General features: G+C 37.7%; 1 protein-coding gene across 1 annotated transcript in view; it reads right to left on the reverse strand.

Annotated features, from left to right (window-relative positions):
* zgc:174164 (uncharacterized protein LOC570656 homolog) overlaps positions 1-17,981 on the reverse strand; it is a 31,119-nt gene extending 13,138 nt beyond the window's left edge. The window contains exons 1-13 of the mRNA XM_051674473.1: positions 17,861-17,981; positions 15,628-15,731; positions 14,595-14,671; positions 14,420-14,495; positions 13,632-13,708; positions 9,652-9,835; positions 9,241-9,303; positions 9,087-9,158; positions 8,553-8,722; positions 5,772-5,862; positions 5,378-5,505; positions 4,274-4,445; positions 2,313-2,402 (exon numbers count right to left, since the gene is read on the reverse strand). Coding sequence (XP_051530433.1) covers positions 2,313-2,402; positions 4,274-4,445; positions 5,378-5,505; positions 5,772-5,862; positions 8,553-8,722; positions 9,087-9,158; positions 9,241-9,303; positions 9,652-9,835; positions 13,632-13,708; positions 14,420-14,495; positions 14,595-14,671; positions 15,628-15,731; positions 17,861-17,918 — 1,362 coding nt within the window. The 5' untranslated portion in view covers positions 17,919-17,981. The remainder of the gene's footprint in view (positions 1-2,312; positions 2,403-4,273; positions 4,446-5,377; positions 5,506-5,771; positions 5,863-8,552; positions 8,723-9,086; positions 9,159-9,240; positions 9,304-9,651; positions 9,836-13,631; positions 13,709-14,419; positions 14,496-14,594; positions 14,672-15,627; positions 15,732-17,860) is intronic.
* Positions 17,982-26,948: the final 8,967 nt, after the last annotated feature.

Raw genomic sequence — 26,948 nt, forward strand, 5'->3', positions numbered from 1 at the left:
GTGCATGTGTCTGTGAGTGTGTGCGAGTGTGAATGTTAGTGTCTGTGTGTGTGCATGTGTCTGTGAGTGTGTGCGAGTGCGTGTGTGAGTGTTAGTGTTTGTGTGTGTGCATGTGTCTGAGTGTGTGCGTGTTTGCGTGTGTGCATGTGTCTGTGAGTGTGTGCGAGTGTGAATGTTAGTGTCTGTGTGTGTGCTTGTGTCTGAGTGTGTGTGTTAGTGTTTGTGTGTGTCTGTGAGTGTTAGTGTTTGTGTGTGCATGTGTATGTGAGTGTGTGCGTGTGTGAGTGTTAGTGTTTGTGTGTGTGCATGTGTCTGTGAGTGTGTGCGCGAGTGCGTGTGTGAATGTTAGTGTTTGTGTGTGCATGTAAAATGTGAGTGCGTGCGAATGTTAGTGTTTGTGTGTGTGCATGTGTCTGTGTGTGCATGTTAGTGTTTGTGTGTGTGCATGTGTCTGTGAGTGTGTGCGAGTGCGTGTGTGAATGTTAGTGTTTGTGTGTGCATGTGTCTGTGAGTGTGTGCGAGTGCGTGTGAGTGTTAGTGTTTGTGTGTGTGCATGTGTCTATGAGTTTGTGCGTGTGTGTGCATGCGTCTGTGAGTGTTTGTGTGTGTGCATGTGTATGTGAGTGTGTGCGTGCGAGTGTTAGTGTTTGTGTGTGTGCATGTGTCTGTGAGTGTTTGTGTGTGTGCATGTGTCTGTGAGTGTTTGTGTGTGTGCATGTGTATGTGAGTGTGCATGCGTGTGTCTGTGAGTGTTAGTGTTTGTGTGTGTGTGTCTGTGAGTGTATGTGTGTTTGCATGTGTCTGTGAGTGTTAGTGTGTGTGTGTGTGTTTGCGAGTGCGTGTGAGTGTTTGTGTGTGTGCATGTGTCTGTGAGTGTTTGTGTGTGTGCATGTATATGTGAGTGTGCATGCGTGTGTCTGTGAGTGTTAGTGTTTGTGTGTGTGTGTGTGTGTCTGTGAGTGTTAGTGTGTGTGTATGTGTGTTTGCATGTGTCTGTGAGTGTTAGTGTGTGTGTGTGTTTGCGTGTGTCTGTGAGTGTGCGTGCATGCGTGTGTCTGTGAGTGTTAGTGTTTGTGTGTGTGTGTCTGTGAGTGTTAGTGTTTGTGAGTGTTAGTGTGTGTGTTTGCGTGTGTGTTTGCGTGTGCGTGTGTCTGTGAGTGTTAGTGTTAGTGTGTGTGTGTGTGTGCATGTGAGTGTTAGTGTTTGTGTGTGTGCATGTGACTATGAGTTTGTGCGTGTGTGCATGTGTCTGTGAGTGTTTGTGTGTGTGCATGTGTATGTGAGTGTGCATGCGTGTGTCTGTGAGTGTTAGTGTTTGTGTGTGTGTGTGTGTGTGTGTCTGTGAGTGTTAGTGTGTGTATGTGTGTTTGCATGTGTCTGTGAGTGTTAGTGTGTGTGTGTGTTTGCGTGTCTGTGAGTGTTAGTGTGTGTGTGCATGTGTATGTGAGTGTGCGTGCATGCGTGTGTCTGTGAGTGTTACTGTTTGTGTGTGTGTGTTTGTGAGTGTTAGTGTGTGTGTGTTTGCGTGTCTGTGAGTGTTAGTGTGTGTGTGTGTTTGCGTGTGTCAGTGTGTGTGTGTGTCTGTGAGTGTTAGTGTTTGTGTGTGCGTGCGTGCATGTGTCTGTTAGTGTTTGTGTGTGCGTGTGTCTGTGAGTGTTAGTGTGTGTGTGTGTGTGTGTGTGTGTGTGTGTTAGTGTTTGTGTGTCTGTGAGTGTATGTGTGTGTGCATCTGTGAGTGTTAGTGTGCGTGAGTGTATGAGTGTGTCTGTGTTTGTGTGTGTGCATGCGTATTTGAGTGTGTGGTTTGTGTGTGCGTATATGTGTGTTTGTGTGTGTGAATGTGTGTGTGCATTTATGTGAGTGTGTTTGTGTGAGTGCGTGTTTGTGTGAGTGTGCTTGTGTGAGTGCGTGTGTTTGTATGAGTGTGTGTGTTTGTATGAGTGTGTGTTTGTGTGTGCTTGTGTGTGTGCACGTTTGTATGAATGTGTGTGCACGTTTGTGTGAGTGTGTGTGTTTGTGTGAGTGTGTGTGCGCACGCTTGTGTGTGTGCATTTGTGTGAGTGTTTGCTTGTGTGCGTGCGTGCGTTTGTGCGAGTGTGCTTGTGTGTGTGTTTGCGTAAGTGTGCGCATTTGTTTGAGTGTGCTTGTGTGTGCGCATTTGTGTGAGAGAGTGTGTGCACATGTGAGAGTGTGTGTGCACATGTGAGAGTGTGTGCGTCTGTATGTTTGTGTGAGTGTGTGCTTGTGTGTGTGAGAGTGTGCGCGAGAGTGTGCGTGTGTGTGCGCGTGCAAGAGTATGTGTGTGTGGTCACCTGGCAGTTCTCACAGCAGCTTCCTGCAGCACAGGTCGAGCCCTTAGTGAGGGTGCAGGTAGCAGCATTACAGCACTTATTAGAGCACTCCTGCAACAAAACACCAGCAACACTAAAAAGCTCCATTCTGTCTCATTTTTTACATTATTATTATGAATTTCTTTAAGTTTTAAAAGAATGTATATAAAAAGAAACTGATGAACAACCTCTAGCTGTCAGACAAAATTACCTTACCTGTGACAGTCTCTTAAAGGTACAGTTCACCCAAAAATGAAAATACTGTCATCATTTACTGAACCTGATGTTGTTCTAAACCCATATGACTTTCTCTCTTTCATGGAAGAATGACCCTCAGCAGAGGTGCACCGATCGACGATCAGACGATATTCGTCTTAAATCAGTGATCGGCCGATCGTGCCTAGAATCAGGGCCGATCTTTTTTTTGCAGCATGCACACTGCTCCTCTAATGAATGAGTGCTTTCTCAGCCCTTGAAGCATGACAGTGTGACCACTGGAGGGTGAGTTTGTGGCAATTCTAAGCATTTATGAATGAATGCTGCTATTCAGATGAATATGCAGGTTTGTTTTTAAAAATGTGTAAGAATTACACATGTATGAATATTAAGTTGCCCATTCTCTTGAGTCAATACGGTAGTAATTCTGAATCACTGCACTGTGAGCACGGAGAGGATAAAGAGACTGCAAACAGGTATAAAAATGAAATAAACAACAAATAAACATGCTTATACAAATCTGAGTACTCGTGATGTAGTCGTGACAATCAGATGTTGTTTTGAGCGATCATGAGCACTTTCAGCTACACTCCCTTCAACATGAGCGCTCTTGGTGTCAGTCAAACATGCGTGCTGTCCAGATGCTCTCAATATCACATCAGATCCCAATTTAAATCAGACTGATGTTGGTCGCAATGCCACTAATAACAGATATATCTGTTTAACCTTTAATAACGGCACTGTGTCTTCACACATTTGCTTAATAATTAGTGATTTGTATTGCAACAAAACACCAAAGGTAGTAAACAAATCATAAAAATTAATGATTCCTCTCAGGAGCAGTTTTGGAGCTAGTAATAGGCAACTTATTTTTGAACGTATCTCTGCTGTGTGTGATGCTCTCATGGTTTTTACTGGTTGCCAGTATGTCACAATGACCTTTGATATTGACAACAGAAATATTCATAACTGTTTCAAAACAAACAAATGTTAGCAATTCACAATGAATGTAATTTTAATGTAATTTTGGTAAAACTTTATAAAAAGGTTCCATTCGTTAACATCAGTTAATGCATTAGGTATCATGAACAAACAATGAACAATATATTTTTCCAGCATTTATTAATTATAATGTTAGTTAATAGAAAACACAATTGTTCATTGTTAGTTCATGTTAGTTCATAGTGCATTAACTAATGTTAACTAATACAACTTTTGATTTTAAAAATGTATTAGTAAATGTTGTAACTAACGTTAAGTTCATTAGTTCATGTTAACTACAGTAATGCTGTTAAATAATGTTAACAAATGGAACCTTTTTGTAAAGTGTTTATGTTCATGCCCCACGTAATATTACTGTACAATATAACTTGCAAAAGTGTGGCAAAAGGCACTTTAAAAAAAAAATAATAATAAAAAAAAAAATTAAAAAAAAATCGGTATCGGCTGATCTTAGTGTTAAAAAAAATTGAGATCGGTATCGGCCTCAAATTTCCTGATCGGTGCACCACTAACCCTCAGTCATCATTCACTTCATTATACAGACAAAAGATCAAAGTAAACGATGACTGAGACTAACATCTGTTTTGTGTTCCAGTGAAGCAAGAAAGACATCTGGATGTGAAACAACTTGAGTTTTGTTTTGGGTGAACAATCCCTTCAGCTACAAATACAAAGTTTGATGGAGCTTGTACAAACTTTAACTCTTCACAAAGTTGAGCTCTTGCCTGCGGTGTACCACAGTCACACTCCTCTCCGCTCTCCAGCAGGCCATTTCCACACCGCGGTACACTGATGATGTTATCCTGAGAGGGCTGATTCCTCAGACACACGCCACCACCACGCAGAATCAAACTCTCAAAATAACTCCCACTGCAGTCACTGAATTTAGTCCCTCCACTGCATTCACAACACACAAACACAACAACACATCCACACAAACCAAGAATGGTGAATAGCATTAAGCTGCACTGTAGTGACTGTCAATGGGAGAAGTGCATTTGACACTGGTTTCACTGATAGTTTAAATGCAGAAATTTGGAAGACAAATTCAAAGCAATAAACATTTAAACATTACAATATAATAAACAAAATAAAAATAACAAACTTATGTCAAACTATAAGGAAAACTTAACAATTAAAAGTAAAATATACAATTGCAAAATCACTCCAGACATTAGTTTCAAATTAGTTTCATATTAAGATGGATATTTGGTATCATTATAATATGACTTTTTAACAACTGGTGTTGTTGAACAAACATCATTTATTCACCCTCATGTTGTTCCAAATCTGTTCGATTTTCTTTCTTCTGTGGAACACAAAAGGAGATGTTTAGCAGAATGTCTGAGCTGCTCTTTTTCATAAAGTGTACTAGGGCTGTCAAGCTTTAAAACAATATAAAAGCACCATAACAGTAGTCCATATGACCCGTGTGCTTTATTCCAAGTCTTTAGAAAACTTCTCCACCGTAACTCTCAAATCCCATTCAATTAAAATATTCTAGAGTCAAGAAGTGTTGTGGAGGGGAAGATTTTCAGTGACTTACATTTCGGTCTTTTTCATAAGCTATCATAAGGCTTCAGAATATCCTGCACAAATTGTATGGACTACTTTTAAGGTGATTTTCTGTCATTTTTGGAAAATGTTTTTTCCAAAAATGACAAAAAATGGAAAAGATCAGCTTGGACATTCTGCAATATCTCTACAGTTGTTTTCCACAGAAGAACGAAAGTCCTATGGGTTTGGAACAACATTAGGGTGAGTAAATGAAGAATGACAGAGTTTTCTGACTGATGAAGGGTCAATATTCTTGAACAGGTGACACTGACCTGGCGGAGGCTGCCATGATGCAGCTCCCGTCACAAACACAGCCGTTGTTGTCATGGTTCATGCCCAGGTTATGTCCCAGCTCATGAGCCATCACAGTGGAGAAGTACTGCAGACCGTTGTTACTAAACTAAGATGATATTACAGTGAAGAACATGACATTAGAGTCAGCTTGCTGGCACATAAATGTATGTGACAGCACAGAAAACTAAACTAATTCTTGCACATAAAATGAGGTCATATTTCAATTAGTTTGCAAACACACCTTTCCATGAATTAAATATGCTGGTTTCAGATTACTGTCTTCAGATACAGCCCTGAAGACTTTAGCATACAGTACTTAAGATTTATTGGTATTCAATAGAGTCCAAATGCTTGAAGTATGAAAGTTCTTACCACATTGATTCCTCCTCCATTGTGAACAGAGCACACGGTCCCTACGAAGGCCATTCCGAGTACACCTCCAGGGTACGCTCCCGATCGGCCACTTTAAGAAACACAGATCATGTTACTCAGAACATATACAGCTCTGATATCAGCTACATCTGCTGTCCTCTCTAAGGTGAACTCAATTGCAGGGACTTAAATCTAAATGTTTTTCATTTTGATTTGTTCTGAGTAAAAACTGTATTTTTTTAGAAGTTCCACAGCCTCCTTTCCAAATGGTAGCCGGTTAGAACAAAATAAAAGAAAGGTTAATAATGTTCTATTTAAAATGACAGTACTCTGTGCTAAGGGGTGGGTGAAATACCAATTGCAGTGTTGCCAGATCTCACAAGAGAAACAAGCAACAAACATGCTCTGGAAAAACAAGCCCAAAATAATCCACTTGCCTCACCGTGTGAAAACATTTAAATATGAAAAAATTTGAAATGTTCCCGTGTAGTGGATTTATCAGCATAGAAATCATAACAAGCATACAGTTAATTAACAGTTAAGTATAATTTTAATTACAGATCTGCTTCTCAGTCAAAACTCTGCAGCATCAAATCTGTATTAATGCATCATATCTAACAATAATTCAGTGAAGACTTGGAAACAGCTGATAAATGTACTTTTTACCTCTAATGTTTTCCTTTTATCTGGATTAGCCGTGCATGTATATGTATTAAATATACATAGTTGTTAAAAAAAAGTCTTCATTCAGAGAATGACACATCCGCAAAGGGCAGTTTCCTTCAGGATCAAAGCACATGCTTCATTTTTACAGGCAACATGAAGTGATGTAGTTCCAAAAATTGACTGTGATAAACCCTTTGACCTTTGGCTTCATGAAAAAAGTTGGAACGAAATTAACCGGTTATAACGGGTTACCAGAATTTACAAATAACGTTTTCTCTCTGGAACAACTGAAAATAACTTTGTATCCATTTTTGGTTATGCTCTGCATAAAATTTCATTTGTTTTCGGTTTTCGCTCCTTGAACCATTTTTAGTCCCGGCTCAACTGTGAAGGCTGCTTTCTCAAACTGCTTTTAAAATAAACTCTGGCCTACAAGTAATTTGGAGATTTTTTTGTGAGTGGCAATCATTTGTGAAGGGTTTACTTCTGAAATAAGATAAAAATTACTAGATTTACTAGCCCCATGATCGTTTGCTCTTAGTCAGGACAGGAGCATCAGAAGTTTTTGGGGGGCTCAAGGGCAAATCTGGAGGGGCAATACTCCCACTAATAGACCCAGCCATGATATTTTTCGTTTTGTCCCCAATTTGGAATGCCCAATTCCCACTGTGTTCTAGGTCCACGTGGTGGCGTAGTGACTCGCCTCATTCCAGGTGGCGGAGGACGAATCTCAGTTGCCTCCGCATCTCAGACCGTCAATCCTTGCATCTATTCACATGGCTTGTTGAGCGTGTTACCATGGAGACGTAGTGCATGTGGAGGCCCACGCTATTCTCCGCGGCATCCACGCACAACTCACCACACACCCCACCGAGAGCGAACCACATTATGGCGACCACGAGGAGGTTACCCCATGTGACTCTACCCACCCTAGCAACCGGGCCAATTTGGTTGCTTAGGAGTCACTCAGCACACCCTGGATTTGAACTCGCGACTCCAGGGGTGGTAGTCAGTGTCTTTTCTCGCTGAGCTACCCAGGCCCCCCCAGCCATGTAAATAGAATCTTGGAAATAGATTTAAGACCCCATGAAATGGCATGACGAGCAGAGTTGGGGCAGGACATATATTTCTTAAATAGCCAATAGTCTTAAGTTTATATCATAGTAGTGAACTGTGTCAGGTGGTATTAGGGGGAGGGGCATTCTCATTCAAGAGAGCGTTTGATTGAACAAAAAAAGTCATCAACATTTTTACTCTATAAAGCCAATATCTGATGAAAGTTAGTTTTATTGACTTTTCACTACAGATGCTAGCCTCATAGCTAAAAAACATAAAGTAAAAAACACAAAACTTCTTTAATGTTAATCTATGTCCAGCCTTCTAAGTACTAAATTAAATGTCATAACATTAAAGCTGTTTGTTCTGGTAACTATAGCAGCTTGTTCCAGCTCAGAACTGAACAAATATTGTTCAACTATATATGACCTGCTCCATCATCTTGAGTCACTGAAGCATTTTTTATCAGAGACTGTATAAAATGAGATGGATCACTGGTATACTTACGAACAGGAGAAATATCGCAGCCATAAGAATGCACATCCCGCCTTACAGGTGAAATAGTCAATCACTTTTAGATAAAGACATCGCCTGTCAATCAACTCGAGAACGTGCTTGTCATTTGCTGAAGCAGCCTAAAAAAATAGTGTTCTTTAGCGTTATCTGAGGTAACGAAGCACAATTTTTGATCCCATTGTTGCCAGAGTTTATTGCTGATTTTAAATATGTTCTTTGATCATAATCTTGACCAACCATTTTTAATTTTCCCCATTCAAGCTGTACTTGTATCCATAGAAAAGAGCATCCCGCAGGCTGCACGAAGGCATTAAGAACATGGCTGCCAAGTGACCTGACTTTTATGTACCAAAAGGAAAAGGACCATTTCAGCTTTCTAATGATATATTACTGTTCTACTCCAAACTGTTGCAGCAATATATTCATTTCAATGCTTTCCTTTTTACTATAGTGCATAAAACTAAAATCAAAGTGACTCAAAATGATGGAGCGGGTTTCTCATTTGTTGAAAACCTTTGAGAAATCTCCCTCTGGTATACTCACACAATGAGCTGGCCCACATCATGTCTGAGTCGAGGTAATAGTTGTGTCCTCCTCCACTGCACAAACCTGCCCAACACCTCTCCAGGATTGCCATCCACATCAAACGGGTTCCCCTTGTCAAAGATCTCCAATCCCACCAGTGATACGCGAATATTCAACTGTTTGTAGTACTGGGGTGGACATGAACACAGCCACACATATTTCATTACATTAGTCTATAAACAATTCATCACAAAAAGCAATAAGGCGTTGTTATTAATCGTTCATCTTGTTTATGATATGAAGTATTGTGATATGATATGATGTATATGCACTGTTACAATTTATATACAAACACTTTCACCAGGTAAACAGCAATAACATTAGAGTGACCAGCAATTGGAACATTCACTATGACTAACAATACTATGATTTTGCAATATTTAAAGAATATACAAAAGTCTTCACACATTGTTGACTTGGGTTAAGGTTAACTCTAATCCTAATAGTGTTAAAAGACTCATGTTGTGCTCTGCTGTAATCTGTAATACTAACCGTGTCTAGCAGGTTAGCTAGCTGAACCATCTCCTCTCGCACAGCAGTTGTATTGCCTTTCATGAAGTTGAACTGATAACAGATTAACACAGCTGTAAGACTGTGAGACATCACCCTCATTAAAACACACAAACATCTAATAGGCAATACTCACTCTTTGATTGTCAACTACTATTGCCAACTCCACATATTTGGTCTGAGGTAAGTTTCGTTTTTTCTGTGGATTCAATAGATTCAATTAATAATACATTTTTGAGTGTTTGTAGACATCCATTGTGGTCCAAAAAATCTGAGACCACTGGTGAAAATGCTTCTGTAAAGCATTTTTCTAATTTAACACTATTTCTTTCGTTACAAATAGTGTTATCAGCAAAAACATTGAGTGAAAAGTTGAACTGAAAAATTAGCATGAATTTCAGGAGTATTTTACATTTCTTTGTTTTAAAACTTTAAATATTCTAAAACTTTGTATATTTGCCGGTTTAATTTAATTTTGAGTCTCAGGTTTTTGGACCGCACTGTATGAATACAAAATTGTTAATAACAATAAAACATCTTTTCAAACCCGTAAAAACATGGACAAGTCAGCATGATGAGATTGGTCTTCGGCAGGAGACGTTTCATTGGCTAGTCCACAAACGAAAGGCTCTGACTGACTGTCCTTCAACAGGAAGAGGAGATGTTTTTTGGCTTCAGACCGCAGGATGGGTTCCAACCCATAGCTTTCATTACCGATGAGAATGACTCCCCTGAAACACAGTGTACAGCGACACACCTACTGTAGTCACAACCTAATGTTTGCATAGTTTAATATTTGACAGTTTAAGGTACAGGTACTGTATCACACACAGGACGGGTCGATGCAGGTGGCAGTCCAAAGTTGTAAATCTAGTCACCATACACACAAAAGTTATAAGGGTTTTTGTACTTTTCAAGAAAGAGCAAAGTGACGTTGATGAGTTTGCAGGTTAGTGTATGAAACTGGTGTAACTGCCAAACTGAACAATTAGAAATGGCCATGTCTATTATGCAGAATCAACAGCACTTCGAACTTTAGCACCCTCTTCAAAACATTCTCCTCTGTCCTCCATCCCCTTCCACATCATCTCTAAAAACTGATGAGTTTGCCACTTTTCTCACAGACAAAATAACAACCATCAGCAGTCAATTCTCCACACCACAAACCCACAATCACGCACCACTTATACACAACCCCCGCTCCTCTCTTTCTTTCTACTCTCTGAAGCTTAAGTCTCTAAACTTCTCCACTCCAACCATTTTACTAACTGCCCCCTTGATCCTATTCACTCCCATCTCCTCCAAGCCATTTCACCTTCAATCCAACCTGCACACACAAACTATTAACACATCTCCTATCACTGGTACATTTCCCACTCCATTTAAGCAGGCTCGAGTAACCCCACTGCTTAAGAAACCCTCACTAAACCCTGCGCTCTTATGGCAATTTTCCACTGCACGTTATGGTTCGACTCTGCTCACTTTACTTTTCCACTGCAGTTTAGTGCAGCCTCAACGTGGGTGGGATTATAGGATGATCGTCATAGTTGCGTCGCCCCATCCAGTTCTCGTTGGATCCTCTCCTCGGCTACTAACAAGAGGAACATCTGCACCTCATTTATTGACTACGGCGTGGTTTTGCGCACAGTCATTTCTTTTTACAATTCGCATGTCACGTGAACAAATGATACTGCTATCACTGATGCTAAATTTAAAACTAGCGGGTTGATGTCCCTTGTCGCAAATCCAGTAGTGACGATTCTCTCTGACCAATCAGTGATCTGCAGGGTTTTGACGTCACATTTAGTATCAGCTTGGCTCACTTGGAACCTCAACCGAGGTGGTACTAAAAATGGACCAGGTACCAGGTACTATCCACAGTGGAAAACCCCCAAAAAGCGAGCAGAGTCAAGTCAATGGAAAAGCCCCATTAGAAAACTACAAGATGGGTCTCTCTCCTCCCGTTCATAACAAAAACACTTGAATGAGTTGTGCCTGACAATCCTATGGTAGCTGCAAAGTCTCAGCCTGCCTGGCAGACATTTCGTGTTGGATGAAAGAACACCACCTTCAACTCAAGCAAGTAAAGACGGAGCTTCTCGTTGTTCAAATGAGTCCGGCAGTTCATCATAACTTCACCATTCAACTAGACTCGTCAACAATTACACCTTCCAGGATAGCCAGAAATCTTGGGGTTGTGTTTAACGATCAGTTGACCTTCACGGACCACATCACAAGAACAGCCCGATCATGCAGATTTGCTCTGAATAACATTAGGAAGATTAGACCCATCTGATCTGAGCATTCCCCACAACTCCTTGTCCAGGTTCTTGTATATCTTGACTGGACTACTGCAATGCTCTTCTGCCAGGACTTCCTGCATGCACAGCAAACCTCTCTAATTGATCCAGAACGCGGTGGCACGATTAGTCTTCAACAAGCACAAGAGAGCACACATCACACCTCACGTCATCAAACTGCCCTGGTTGCCAATGGTTGCTCGCATCAAGTTCAAGGCATTGATGCTCACTTATAGAGCAACCACTGACTCCGCATCCCCCTATATACTGTAAACTATTTCACTACTTCAAGTCTGTGTGCCCTCCAGAAGCTTGCGATCATGGCTGAACGGCACCTCGTGATGCCATCTCACAGAGGCACAAAATCACTTTCGCGGACCTTCACTTCAACTGTTCCTCACTGCTGGAACGATCTTCCAAACTCGACCCAAGCTGCTGATTCTCTAGTCACCTTCATGAAACATCTAAAGATGCATCACTTTCTTAAGCACTTGATCCATTCCTACTAATACAAAACAGTTATGTTTTCTATCTTCTTCATAAAAAATTCTCAATCCCTTTCTCAGTCTTTATCACTGTCTCTCACCTTCCTCTCTACTTGTGCTTCTCTAGCAAATTTGCAGCTTTGTATTACAGTACTTCTCTCATTACTGCCTCCTTAGGATGAATCGCTTGTGTTGTATTCCTCATGTGTATGTAGGGCTGCAACTAACGATTATTTTGCTAATAGATTAATCTAACAATTATTAGAACGATTATTAAACTATTCTGCAATTATTGCAACGATTAATCATTAGCTCTTAACTGATTATTCAGCTTGTGCCCCAACTTAAAAGGTTGTATTAAATGTGCTTACTAACAATAAAGAGGACAAAATCATCTTTTAAAAATACTTCTAAATGACATTAACTGAATTAAAGGGAAAAAAATAATTGTTATTAAGTTTAATTCATTAAAGAAATTCACTACAATAATCCTATTGTTATCAAGCATTTTTGTCTTATTTTCAATTTAAAATGATCTAAAAATCCTTAAAACAAGATACAATTACTTGAGAAGCAACATATAAGATATTCAGACTTGCTTTAAGAGAATGTATCTTAAATATAAGTGTATTTTGTATATAAGTGTATTTTTTCACTTGTTCATACTTCTGCCAGTGCAGTAAAGACAAAATACACTTATATTCAAGATCTATTCTCTAAAAGAAAGTCTAAATATCACATATGCTGCTTCTCAGGTGAATGCATCTTTTTTTAAAGGATTTTTAGATATTTTGAAATATTTGTATTTTTAATATTATATTCAACATTCTCAGATAACAACTTTTTCTTCTGCAGTATAGCTGCTAAAGTAAATATACGTTGTTTTAAAAGGAGCTTTAGATATTTATATTGGAAAACAAGCCAAAACAAAAACAAATCAAAAACGTATTTTGTTGCAGTGTATAATGGGGCGAAGACTACCCTCTCTCACCTTTCTGACAATTTTCTCCATGATAAGAAATGCAGTGACACATATATTAAGATTCAATAAGTCGCGAGTCATCACGTTATAATCTAGCTGCATTAAGTGTGTGCGCTCAAGGGATGAGCGTCCCCGCGACAGAGTGTGCATCAGCCGGGTGCAGTTTAAATCTCTCCCCCTTAGATTGGGACATTCACACAACTCATAGAAGAGGCGCTGACCGCACAGAGAAATGCCAGTTTCAGAGTTTGTAGTTATTTATATAATCTGCTTCTTTATTATTTGAACTTTAATAAAGTTATAACACATTAAATATAACTGCATTTAAGATGTAACGCCGGGGTGTTTCAACTTCAGCAAGTTTTGCTTCAGTGGAGCGGCAGCTCCAGCACTTCTGTATTTACTTATTTTGTATTTTTGAATAATTCCCTCATACTTTGTGATCTACATCACCTGAAGCTGTTTGGAAAGTTTAGAGTGCATCTGGACTGTGATCTGTGTAATTCTTCCTCTCCTCAGTCAGGCGCGAGCTGCAGTGCTGCTCTCACGCTCATCATTAAAGTTTAATATGATCTCATGGTACATTAAATGAGATCAAATGACTATTCGACAACGAAAATTTTTGTAGACAATTTTTTATTATAGACTTTGTCGATAACGTCGACTAATCGTTTCAGCCCTATTTGTACGTCGCTTTGGATAAATGCGTCTGCTAAATGAGTAAAAGTAAATGAAAATAATTTGTGAAGGCCGTACATACCTGAGACCTTCACAGGTGCTGAGAGCTACGAGAGAGTCTTCATATCCTTCCACATGCCCCTGATAGTGACAGTACTCCTGGAACAAAGACACCAGCATCAGCAAAGTACAATGAAAAACTGCTGTATCATGGATTGATTTTTGTTAATGGCTTTCCTTAAAGGAATTTTTCACCCAAAAAAGAAAATTCTGTCATTATTGCCTCACCCTCATGTATTATTTTGTTTTTTGTTTTCCAGTTTTTCACATTTTAAAGAATCTTTACACAACGCTTTCCATACAATGAAAGGAAAACACTGAAATGTAAGTAATTATTCACTGACAATTTTCCCCTCTGCCAAAGCTTTAAAATCTCATTTGTTTCAGATTCAAAAAGTGCACCTCGAAGTATCAGGGTTGACGTCACTGCTAAAACACCATTGGTTCTTGCATATGTTTGCAGTGAATGTGACCCGCCTGTTCAAGAATGCAGGATGGGGAATGAGATTTGGAAAAAAGCTGTGTAAAGATCCTTCAAGATTTCTTTATTGTGTTCCACAGAAAAGTAACAGCATACAGGTTTATAAGGAGGTGAGGGTGAGTAAATAATTACAAAATTGTTCATTCATGATAAAGTCTTTAGGCTGTCACCATCAGATATCAAAGTCCACATGACTCAATGTTTATAATGCCAGATAACCTACATCCTCTCACCATAATGGATTTACAATTTCCTTGTTCTGAAACAATATCACAAGCAAAGCATATTCAATTCATCTAAGTCAGAAATAAAATGGAAATAAATCTTACAAGTTTTTCTGTGTGTGCTTTTACTTTGTTCTTTACATCATGGGAAAACACGACAAAGTCATTTGATAAAAAGTCTCTGTGGAAACAGGAGATTAATTTGCATTATGATTTGAATAATTTTTTAAAAGAGAGATTCGGTTTCAGACAAATTTCAGCATGTATTCAAAGTTCTTACCTGTTTTTAGTCAAATGTAGCAAGAGTTCATTTCCATTAATTGTGATGGAGTATGTGATACTGTCAGCATGTCTGTCCTATAATCAGACACATTATTTTCAAGCAGGGAAAGAACAACATCAGAACTCATTTACCAATGAGTGGTTTACAGTTGTGGCCAAAAATATTGGTGCCCTTGGTAAATATGAGCAAAGAAGGCTGTGCAAAATATGTCTTTATTGTTTATCCTTTTGATCTTTCATTCAAAATATTCACTAAAATCGAACCTTTATTTGAAGTAAACTAATTGAAAGGGGGGTAAAATCTGATAATTATTATTATTATTTTTTTCCAAAACACGTTTGCCACAATTATTGGCACCCCTAGAAATTCTTATGAGTAACATATATCTGAAGTATATTCCCATTCATATTTTACATTTTTTAGTACACCTGGGATAAATACCAACAGATGAAAAAATCGAAATATGACTGCCTCTGCCAGAAGGCTTAAAATGGGCTGTGGCTGGATCTTCCAGCAGGAAAATGATCCAAAACACACATCACAATTAACACAAAAAAATAGTTCAATGACCACAAAATCAAGGTTCTGCCATGGTCATTCTAGTCCCCTGACCTGAACCCTATAAAAAAACCTGTGGGGTGAACTGAAGAGGAGATTCTAAAAGCATGGACCTCGGAATTTGAAGGATCTGGAGAGATTCTGTATGGAGGAATGGTCTTAGATCCCTTGCATTGTGTTCTCCAACCTCATTAGGCATTATAAGAGAAGACTCAGAGCTGATATCTTGGCAAAGGGAGGTTACACAAAGTACTGAATAAAATGGTGCCAATAAATGTGCCACACATATATTTTACAAAAATATTTGTTTTTTGATAAAACTTGTGTTGTGTTTGCAATTGTTTGATAACTGTTAGAGGATATAATTTTGTGAATATTTTGAATAGAAGATCAAAAGGATAAAAAAAATTCACAGCCTTCTTTGCTCATATTTACCAAGGGTGCCAGTATTTTTGGCCACAACTGTATATACCTGGAAAGGTGTGTGTGAGGGATTGGCATGTCTCCTCCAGCGCTGATGAATCAGACGAGGTTTCACCAGCTCAAAGCTCTTCACATGTGACGTCTGCTCTACAACTACAAGGACCCATCATAAAATAAATGCATCTTCAAGAATATGGTAACTTGAGATTGGTCATTTCTGGAGTTTCATATTTTATCCAATACTAAGGTGCAAATATTGGACAAAATGAAGGAAGTGTATTGAGTTTTCTTCAGGCCTGTTGTGTATTTACAGTTGAAGTCAGAAGTTTACATACACTTAGGTTGAAGTCATTAAAACTAATTTTTTAACCACACCACAGAATTAATGAGCAAAAATAGTTTTGGCAAGTCGTTTAGGACATCTACTTTGTGCACGACATGAGTCCTTTTTCCAACAATTGTTTACAGACAGATTGTTTCACTTTTAATTAACTATATCACAATTCCAGTGGGTCAGAAGTTTACATACACAAAGTTAACTGTGCCTTTAAGCAGCTTAGAAAATTCCAGAAAATGATGTCAAGCCTTTAGACAATTAGCCATTTAGCTTCTGACAGGAGGTGTACTGAACTGGAGGTGTACCTGTGGATGTATTTTAAGGCCTAACTTCAAACTCAGTGCCTCTTTGCTTGACATCACGAGAAAATCAAAAGAAATCAGCCAAGACCTCAGAAAAAAAATTGTGGACCTCTACAAGCCTGGTTCATCATTGGGGGCAATTTCCAAATGACTGAAAGTACTACGTTCATCTGTACGTACAATAGTACGCAAGTATAAACACCATGGGACCACGCAGCCATCATACCACTCAGGAAGGAGATGCATTCTGTCTCCTAGAAATGAATGTAGTTTGGTGCAAATCAATCCCAGAACAACAGCAAAGGACCTTGTGAAGATGCTGGAGGAAACAGGTAGACAAGTATCTATATCCACAGTAAAACATCCTATATCGACATAACCTGAAAGGTTGCTCAGCAAGGAAGAAGCCACTACTCCAAAACCGCCATAAAAAGCCAGACTACAGTTTGCAAGTGCATATGGGGACAAAGATCCCCATATGTCCTCTGGTCTGATGAAACAAAAAGTCCTCTGGTCTGATGAAACAAAAAGTGAACTGTTTGGCCATAATGGCCATTGTTATGTTTGGAGGAGAAAGGGCGAGGCTTGCAAACTGAAAAACACCATCCCAACTGTGAATCATGGGGGTGGCAGCATCATGTTGTGGGGGTGATTTGCTGCAGGAGGGACTGGTGCACTTCACAAAATAGATGGCAACATGAGGAAGGAAATTTATGTGGATATATTGAAGCAACATCTCAAGACATCAGCCATGAAGTTAAAGCTCGGTTGCAAATGGGTCTTCCAAATGGACAATGACCCCAAGAATACCTCCAAAGTAGTGGCAAAATGGCTTAAGGACAACTAAGTCAAGGTATTGGAGTGGCCATCACAAAGCCCTGACCTCAATCCGATAGAAAATTTGTGGGCAGAACTGAAAAAGCATGTGCGAGCGAGGAGGCCTACAAACCAAACCTCCAGTTCTGTCTGGAGGAATGGGCCAAAATTCCAGCAACTTATTGTGAAAAGCTTGTGGAAGGTTACCCAAAACATCTGACCCAAGTTAAACAATTTAAAGGCAATGCTACCAAATACAAACAAAGTGTCTGTAAACTTCTGACCCACTGGGAATGTGATAAAAGAAATAAAAGCTGAAATAAATCATTCTCTCTTCTATTATTCTGACATTTCACATTATTAAAATAAAGTAGTGATCCTAACTGACCTAAGACAGGCAATGTTTTCTACGATTAAATGTCTGGAATTGTGAAAAACTGAATTTAAATGTAGTTTGCTAAGGTGTATATAAACTTCTAACTTCAACTGTATGTATCGCCCATGTGTTTACAATATTCACGTATTTACAACTACTTTCTTCTGTTTACATGTGTTACATCATTTAGATTAATGAATACACAAGGTACAAAATACTAATAATCAAATAATAGGCCCCACAGACAATGTAACCCCAACCATACTGACTATAAAAATGTCCACTGTGAATAACAGTATGGGATCATTAATAAAACATGAAAAGAGGCTTTTACTGTAGTTTGAAGTCGGGGAAACACGAAGCTTCCTCGTTTCAAGTCTTCATCGATCGTCTGTAAAGTCAACTCTGTGTGAACACGAGGGATAAATGAGTTGATTTGTCTTTGTCTTACCTTTGTATATCGCGCAGTTTGTGAGGATGAAAATCAAAGCGTAAATGTTTCGATTCATGGTGTTTGGGAGAGTTTCACCGGACTGACGTGACAGCCTCTCGCGTTCAGGTGAGATGGAGTGAGCGCGCGCGCGAGGAAGTGGCGTGCACGAGCAGTCAGACAGGTGGAGCGACATTCTTTACAATGCAGTCCAGAAACATTCTTCACAGCTTGCGCACGTAGATATCTCTATTTATAGATCATATAGATGTGGAGCAGATATAGATGGATAGAGAGATATGTGTCTTAATATTTTATTTTAAGAAAGTTATCGTTCTATTGTTTTAAAAATGTATTTAAATTAATGTAAACTTTATAGTGTCTCTTTTATTAATGAGATGGAAAATGTATCTGTTTTGGACTTGCCCCCCAAACCAAATTTTTTAACCCCATTATAATACATTTATAAAAAGCTTTAAATTCAGGGAAATTTTTCTTTGCACTTTTTCCTAAGAGCTTAAATAGACATTTTCAGTTAATTTGGTATTTATGTGTGCACTTCGTAAGTCTCAGTGTTGCAGAAATGACCTAATCATAATAATCCACTCCAAATTACAAATTAAATCAGGCCTACTTTACTATATACTTCATTGAAAAGTAATCACATTACTAATAACTTTACTTTTTAATTAATTTCTAAAATAATTTTCACAGCAGTGTTTGTTTTTCTGCTCAACAAATTTAAAACATTGTCTCTATTTCCTCGTTCCTTCAGCTGTCATTGAAACGCAAACGGATTTATGAGCATAATTCGTGATTTAAATGCATCCTATATGAATAATATTATTTTAGAAATATGTGTAATCTAATAATACTGAAAAGTAATGGACATAATTCAGTAACTGTAATCTGTTTACAATCATTTAAACTGTAATGCATACACTACATTTTGTCTAAAGGTTAGACTGAATATAACAAAGAATCACTGTCCTCAATACTGCTGTCATTACCATCTTGCCAAACACTATACAGAAGAATTGAGTTTCACTTTGGTCCTGATGTAAATCAGAAGTGACATGACACATCTCTGCCAGAGCAGCAAAGTGATTTAATTATAAGATTTTGAGCTTTATGGTGTTACTACATTTACATTTAGTCATTCAGCAGATGCTTTTATCCAAAGCCACTTTCGGAACAAAAGCAATTTGTCACACAAAAGTCAACAATATCTTCAGTATGGCAGTGCCAAGTTCTCAAAGTGGCTGTAGTAGTATAGAAACTAGCGCAAAAGAGACAGACAAGATTTTTTTTTTTTTCATTACCAAACAGGACAGTTTAATTTAGAAACAACCAATTTATTTTGTACTTTCATATATTTGTAATGTGCACCCCTTGTTTTGAGCACAAGCCTAAAAGGACATCCTCAAAATACAATGGCTGTAGTTCATCCCCACATTGTATTACAGGCATAATTATGGTCTCTTTTGAAAGAAGACACTTGGAAGTTTGTTGTAAAAAAGTAAAAATTAATAAAAGTAATGAAAAGAAATTGTTAGAAAAGCTCACATTTATTGTAAAGTGATCAGCTTTTTTTTTTCCATAAATATTTATATGAAATAATATATGGCACTGACCTTGTTGATGCATAGAAACATAATGGAAAGACACCACAAGTCTGATAATGTTCTATTTCAAATTTGAGGATGATAACTTTAAAACTCTTAGTTATATGAATAATTTTCCAAGACCATGTCTTGTGATTCTGGACGCAAATAGCATTAGTGCCTAAATACAGAATAGTAAACATTATAAAATAAACATTATCTTGTGCATATATTTTACTTCCAATCATAATCGAGTTGTTACAGCAGTGTGTTTTAATGATCTCATGTGGATTCTAGTCATATAATGAGGCAGAAAGCAGATTATTGGCAGGTGAAGATGATAGCAGGTGTACAGCTACAGAACTGTCAGTAATCATAAACAAATAACAGAGACTACATGGAAATAATAGACAAACCATATATTTTTGTAATCATCTATTTATTTACAATAAGTCTCAGCAGTCAACTGATTCGTTTTATGCTTGATACATAATTTATCCTACTATGGGATGGTATGGTAAGTCCCTGTCATGTGGGCACTGAGGTTGGCATGATGTCATAACTTCCTCTTTATCTTGACCATATTTGGACAGAGAAATGAACTTGTGCTTCTTCTAACTTCGTGGAGGTTTGAAAATTAACTTATGAAAGAATTAAATAAATTGACATAAATAATCATTCTTTATGATAAAATATGAGAATATATCAACATTTCCGTAAATGTGCACACTGTTGGACTTGATGTTCTATTGGATGTTGTTCACTGAAATCCGCTAAGGATAACTCGTATGGAGATTACATCATTGAATAAGTGCATGTGTCTCATTTTCATAACTCTTGCTTTGATATTTTGATTTGTTGACATAAATTAAGAAATTACTTAGGCAGTAACATTTCTATTGTGAAACATTATCAGAGCTGAAGTATTAGACCTTTCTTATGATGTATATCGTTTGTCATAATTAAATAAGCTTTGAAAGTTAATAACATACAGTTAATGCAAACAATAACAATCGTAAGATCACCGGTGATACCTGCCAGTGAAGGACTGCTAGCTAGCGTGTTGTTGTTAGTAAGTCTAAAGCCTATCCAACTTTTTCTCCAAAAAACAAAACAAAAAAACATAGCCACCCTTGGAACTGATATTATTTAAAGGTCACTTTATTAAATTTAAAGCAGAACTTGAATTGATTGAATAATATATGGAGACAGATGCATTATTATAATTTTAAGACAGCAAGGTTGGAAAACATCATTTTTAATTCACAGTTGACAGTCTATTGCTCAGTTTTCTGTAAGTTAAGAAATATAAAAACTTCAATTATTTCTTCATATTCCTAGAAACAGGGAAATATTTTAATATTTGATATTTTAGAAATATATTTAGATCTAATATTTAGATCTGTTTCTCATCCACACTTATCATATCACTTCTGAAGACATGGATTAAACCACAGTAATCGAATGGATTACTTTTATGCTACCTTTATGTGCTTTTTGGAGCTTCTGAGTTTTAGTCACCATTCAGTTATATTGTATGGACCTACAGAGCTGAAATATTCTTTTAAAAATATTAATTTGTGTTCTGCAGAAGAAATAAAGTCATACACTTCTGGGATGGCATGAGGGTGAGTAAATGATGAGTGAATTTTCTTTTTTTGGGGGGGGGGGGGGGTGTGTGTGTGAAATATCCCTTTATTCTAATTGTTAATTTGAAATATTATTCTTTTTAATAAACATGTAATTTCATGACTTTTAATGACTTGATATTAAGTTTGCTACACAAACACACATCTTGATAATTTAATGTAAGTTTAAACACTTTACCTATGGTTAAACGTTCTAATTATTAAAAACTAATTGCAGAATTAGTAAATGATAAAAAGTTAAATAAAAGCAGTGACAAATGATGTTACATATCATATACTGAGCTGTATGGAATATACTGTATAGTAAATAGGTCTATCAGTTGTGTAGGACAGAAGAGAATAAAAACACACATACACTATTACATCGCCCCCATTATAATATTAATCAACAAAGCAGTAAACAGCTAATTTAAATGCATGTGATAGTTTTGTCTAATGTTAAACATTTAAAATTCGCACTTAGTGGCTGTTTGCTTTTCTGCAACTTATACAGTATGATGTCACTCAGTTTACTATGGTTACTAAGCCGATATGAACTCAACTGGCCAATCGCAGACCGCTTGTAAGAAGCTCTTAGCCAATCCGAACGCAGGGAGGCGGGACCTGCCAGAATAAAGGTGGGGAAAATAACGCTTCTAAAACTCATGGTAAAGGTGATACTGTGATGTCATTAGAAGAGACTGTGAAAATCCCAGGAGATCAGCAGTTACAGAAATACTCAAACCAGCCCATCTGGCACCAACAATCATCAATGCGATTATCTAATCAGCCAGTCGTGTGGCAGCAGTGCAGTGTATAAAATCATGCAGATACAGGTCAGGAGCTTCAGTTAATGTTCACATCAACCATCAGAATGGGGAGAAATGTGATCTCAGTGATCTGGAGCATGGCATGATTGTTGGTGCCAGATGGGCTGGTTTGAGTATTTCTGTAACTGCTGATCTCCTGGGATTTTCACTGCTGTTTTACTGCTAACAAAGCTGTAATCAACATTTATTATCAGTACAAGACATTAGCTGTGTCCATAATCACACACCTCTGCACTATTCTATGATATTTTGCATTGTTGCAGCAAATACTTGTTTGTCATTGTGTGGAGGTGAGGCATTCAAAGACAGCAGAGATATGCAACAAATGAACATTTGAACGCAACACATTCAGAGTTTGAAATGTTTCAGCGTCAAAAGTCTGCTCAATAATCACATGTACCCAACAACAATTACAAAAATATGATGATATTGGAATTTTAGTTTGGAGGACAGAATTTACAAAAACTTATCCTCATCTAATAGGGTTTTGAACAAGGTGTTTGGAACTAATATACAAAACCACTGCTAGTGAAATGCATTTGTGGAATTAGACTTTGTACTCAAAACCTTATAGTTATAGCACTTGTGACAACTAGCCCCAGTCTCCCCTAAAAGTTATGATTAAATGTAAACAAATGTTTTATCAATATATGTTTCATCCAGATCAAGAAGTAAAAGCAATATTCATTAACAGAATTTCGGTATGCCCAACTGTCATGGAGCGCCCTTATGTGAACGGAAACATCATTTCTGTACCACAGTTCGGCTGCAGAATCAGGTAGATGCCTTTTAAAGACCTTACGTAATAAGTTCTACCTTTTACAACTGTTCTCAAGTTCATCCTACAGGTATTATGATGCGTGCGCATTCTGTTTTTTGATGTCATAAAGCCCCTCTGACGCACCGTCGGTGTTGGTCTATAATAACGGCAGGGGCCGATCATTTGTTGCTTTCTTTTGGTGCTATTTCTCACCATCAGCAGCTCACTGAGAATTAATGATAAAAGTTCTGTGATATCTATTTCTCGTTTATGGTTCATTATTTGATTATTTCAACTGTTTTTTTTTTTTTTTTATCATTAAACCTATTTTTAATCGTTAAAGCTGCTTGCAGAAGAGATCAATTCAGACAAAAAATGTATTCCTGTTCAGTTTTTTTTTTCTCCAGGTAAGGATATACTGAATTATGTTTTATATAAAAGCTTTTTTATATAGGAGCCTAAGTACGTGCAGCTAAAAGAATATAGATCATATTAAGATATGTCATTTTCATATCTCTCTACTGGATTTATATTGAGTGCAGTGTGGTTGCTTTTTGTAATCGTTAATGGTACATGTTAGAAAATAATGAAGCAAAAAGAGTTTTGCAAGCATATTCCGGTATGTTTAATAAAAGACCACTAGATGGCAGCTTCTACTTAACTAAAATATTTTGGAAATCCAAACATGGGGTTGTGATTCATTGGTATTACTTCAAGCAGATCACCTTTAGGCAGAGAGCATCGTGACCTTTTGCACAAGCATTTTCTGCATACATCTAATTGTATTCTTTGAATTAGCCTATCCTACACCAAATTATTTTTTTGTTCAATCTTGCATGGATAGATGGGTTTATAGACACATTTTTTAATACTAGTAATCATTTTTGCTTGGTCACAAAAAAAAAAAAAAAAAAAATATATATATATATATATTACAGTATTGTTAATGATCAGTTGCTTTAAATGACCACAAATGATCCCTTTGAAGGGATCTATACAGTTTATATACTGATGCTTTGGTCTACTATGAATTGTTGCATTGTTTAATATTTAACATATTTTAATTTAATATGTGGGTTACTGCAGCTATATGGTGATGCTGACTTAGCATGTCATTAACAGTACACAAACACATGAGATAGTGTACTATTTTTCCTCTGTGCTGGTTCATGGTAATTGTGAGGTAATAAGAGCATGCAGCACTAGTGTTTTTCCTGCTTTAACTTGTTCATTTGTTCAGTTCTGAGATATAGATTACAGCCTTTTCATTGCTGTGATGGATCATTTGTATCAGAATGCAAGAAAAACAGCAGCACAGAATGGAGTCTTTCCATGTGGTTTTATGCACACAAAAACCTTTTTTTTTTTTCTTAACTTAATTTTATTCTATTATCTAACTCTTTCAGTTTATGTTACTAATAGGCCTATCCAGTTATTTTAAGAGAACATGTTGAAATCAGTGTGTGGCTTTTATGCTGTTTTCTACATAGTATAGAATAGGGATATAGACTTGGGGATAAATGGTCATCTTCATATCAATAAAAGTGTCAAAAGTATCAATGGTAACATAGAAACATTGTTGACAGGTCTTGTGTTTGCACTCTCTGTCTTTTTTGTAGGATACTGGAATCCCTATAGACCACTGATGTGCCCCTGAAGGGTATGGCAGTTATTCAGGCACTGCTAAGGTTTGCATGTGTCATCATTCTGGTCAGAGTGCAGGCAAGCTAGTCCCAGTGAATCACCAAGGGACATGCTTCCAAGCTAGCCCTAGTGAAAGGTTCTGAAGCTGGTAACAGTGCAGGTAAGTGTTGTCCGGATGGGTGGCGACTGGCAGAATGGCATAGAAGCTGCTATGAATAAGATCTTGACAGACTCAAACTGCTAATTTTACTTTTATTTTATTGAAATTTAGATATTCAGAGGTCACGTGATGCCATGCGAGGAGCAGACGTATGAGCAACAAGCTCTGCGCACTTTGCTAGTTTTTAAATTATTTTCATGTTATAATCCAGTGAGATTCGATATAACTAGTTAGATATTTGTTCTATGAAGTAAAGTTATGACATCTCTTATACATATAGATCAGGTGGGGTTTATTCAGGGCCGCAGCTCTTCTGATAACATCAGGCGTCTCATCAATATCATGTGGTCAGTAGCGAATGATCAATCTCCGATCGCTGCCATCTCACTTGACACCAAAAAGGCGTTGATATGATAGAATGGGATTATCTTTTTCAGATTTTGGAAAGGTATGGGTTCAGGAGTACATTTATTGGTTGGATTAAGTTACTTTATAGACACCCTGTAGCAGCGGTACAAACAAATGGATTAATTTCAGATTATTTTACTCTGAATAGGGGCACCCGTCAGGGTTGTCCTCTTTCCCCATTATTGTTCTGTCTTGCCCTGGAACCATTAGCAGCCGCGATAAGAAAGGAGGATATTTCAATATTTGTCTCTGACCATACTAGATCTATGCCTTGCCTCCACAGAATTATTAACTCATTTTCCAAGTTCTCAGGATACAAAGTCAGTTGGTCTAAATCCGAAGCTTTGGCTCTGACAGCATACTGCCCGGAAACGGCCTTTCAGCTGGGCGCCTTCCAGTGGCCCAAACAGGGCATTAAGTATTTGGGTATTTTATTAGAGTTAATTTTAACCCTTTAATAAAAAGTTTTTCGAGCGATGTGGGCAGGTGGGCTTCATTACATTTATCTATGATTGGGAAGGTTAATGTAATTAAAATGAATTGTATTCCAAAATTCAACTACCTGCTACAGTCTCTCCCTGTAGATGTCCCCCTCTCTTATTTCAAGCAATTTGATAGCATAGCGAAGTCCTTCATTTGGAATGGTAAACGTCAACAAATTACATAGGCCGACTGACAAAGGTGGGCTAAGCCTACCCAAGATTTTGTTTTATTATTATGCGTTCAGTCTCAGGCATTTGGCTCATTGGTCGCTTCCACCTGAAAGAGCCCCTCCCTGGTTTTCTATTGAACAGGAAGTCCTTGCCCCTATTTCGCCATTGCAAAGCCTTTCTATCAAACTAACCGGAGAAGTTTTTTTTATGATTCACACTTTTTATTTTTTTTATTTTTCCTTCAAACATTCCATTTTACAAATATAAGTGTTTTATCAACCCCCCTCCCCCATTACTCACCCATCTAACATGTGTCAGTCATAATTATATGTAGATTGCTAGAATAAATCCACAAAAAACTAATAATTGAAAAAACAAATACATTTCTGTATTTCAGAGCAGAACCACAGAGCATGCATCAGGTCTCCGTCCTCCCTCTCACATCGCCAGCATTCGGCAGAGTCCTTCAGACCGAGCCTAAATAGCCTGCTCGGGGTCCAATAAAAACGATTCGATATTTTAAATTGAATAAGTCATACTCCCAGATTCCTTGACATTACTTTACAATTTTTACATATCCTGATCCAATCTTCATCACTAATTAAACGATTCAAATCCTTACTCCAGACTATTTTAAGAGCAGAATGGGAACTATAACCTACTTTATCCATTAGCAATCTGTAATATACTGACGCCTCATGCCCTCTACCCGATGCTGCTAGGATTGTAGACAAAATATTATCCTCTTGTGGAGCTTGACTACAAGAACCAAAAGTTGCACAAAACACATGTCTCAGCTTAAGTATCTCCAAAATTGCACTTTATTAAGTCCAAAAGCTTGGGTTAACTGGTTAAATGGTTTCAAAGTGTTATTCTCATAAACATCCCCTAACTTCAGAGTACCCTTCGTTATCCATTCCTTCCACAGAAAAGTTGAATTCCCAATGCGCAATTTGGGATTCATCCAAATACTTTTAGCTGTGTTCAGAAAGGGGTTAAACTTAAATATTCTCGCTATTTTCTTCCAAATTGATTGGAGATGTGATATTATGGGGTGAGACTGTACTGTCTGAGGTAATTTAATGGATAAGCATTGCAGTGGCGGCAGCGGTAGCAGGATAGATTGCTCAACATTAAACCAAAGAGGGAGGGAGGGACCAGTGAGCCAGATGTTTCAAGCTAAAGGTGTAATAATAAAACATAAGTTTAGGAAGTCCCAACCCACCTCTATCAACCGGCTGTTGCAACTTGCTCATATGTAGCTGAGGCCGCTTACCATTCCAGAGAAATTACTTAGTTATCTTATCAAACTGTTTGAAATATTGCAGTGGAATTTCTACCGGTTTTGATTGAAGTAAATTGTTCATTCTTGGGAGACAGTTCATTTTGAGAACATTCACCTTACCCCAAAGAGAAAAATTT

Source organism: Myxocyprinus asiaticus, chromosome 36, assembly GCF_019703515.2.
Source record: "Myxocyprinus asiaticus isolate MX2 ecotype Aquarium Trade chromosome 36, UBuf_Myxa_2, whole genome shotgun sequence".
NCBI classification, from domain to species: Eukaryota; Metazoa; Chordata; class Actinopteri; order Cypriniformes; family Catostomidae; genus Myxocyprinus; species Myxocyprinus asiaticus.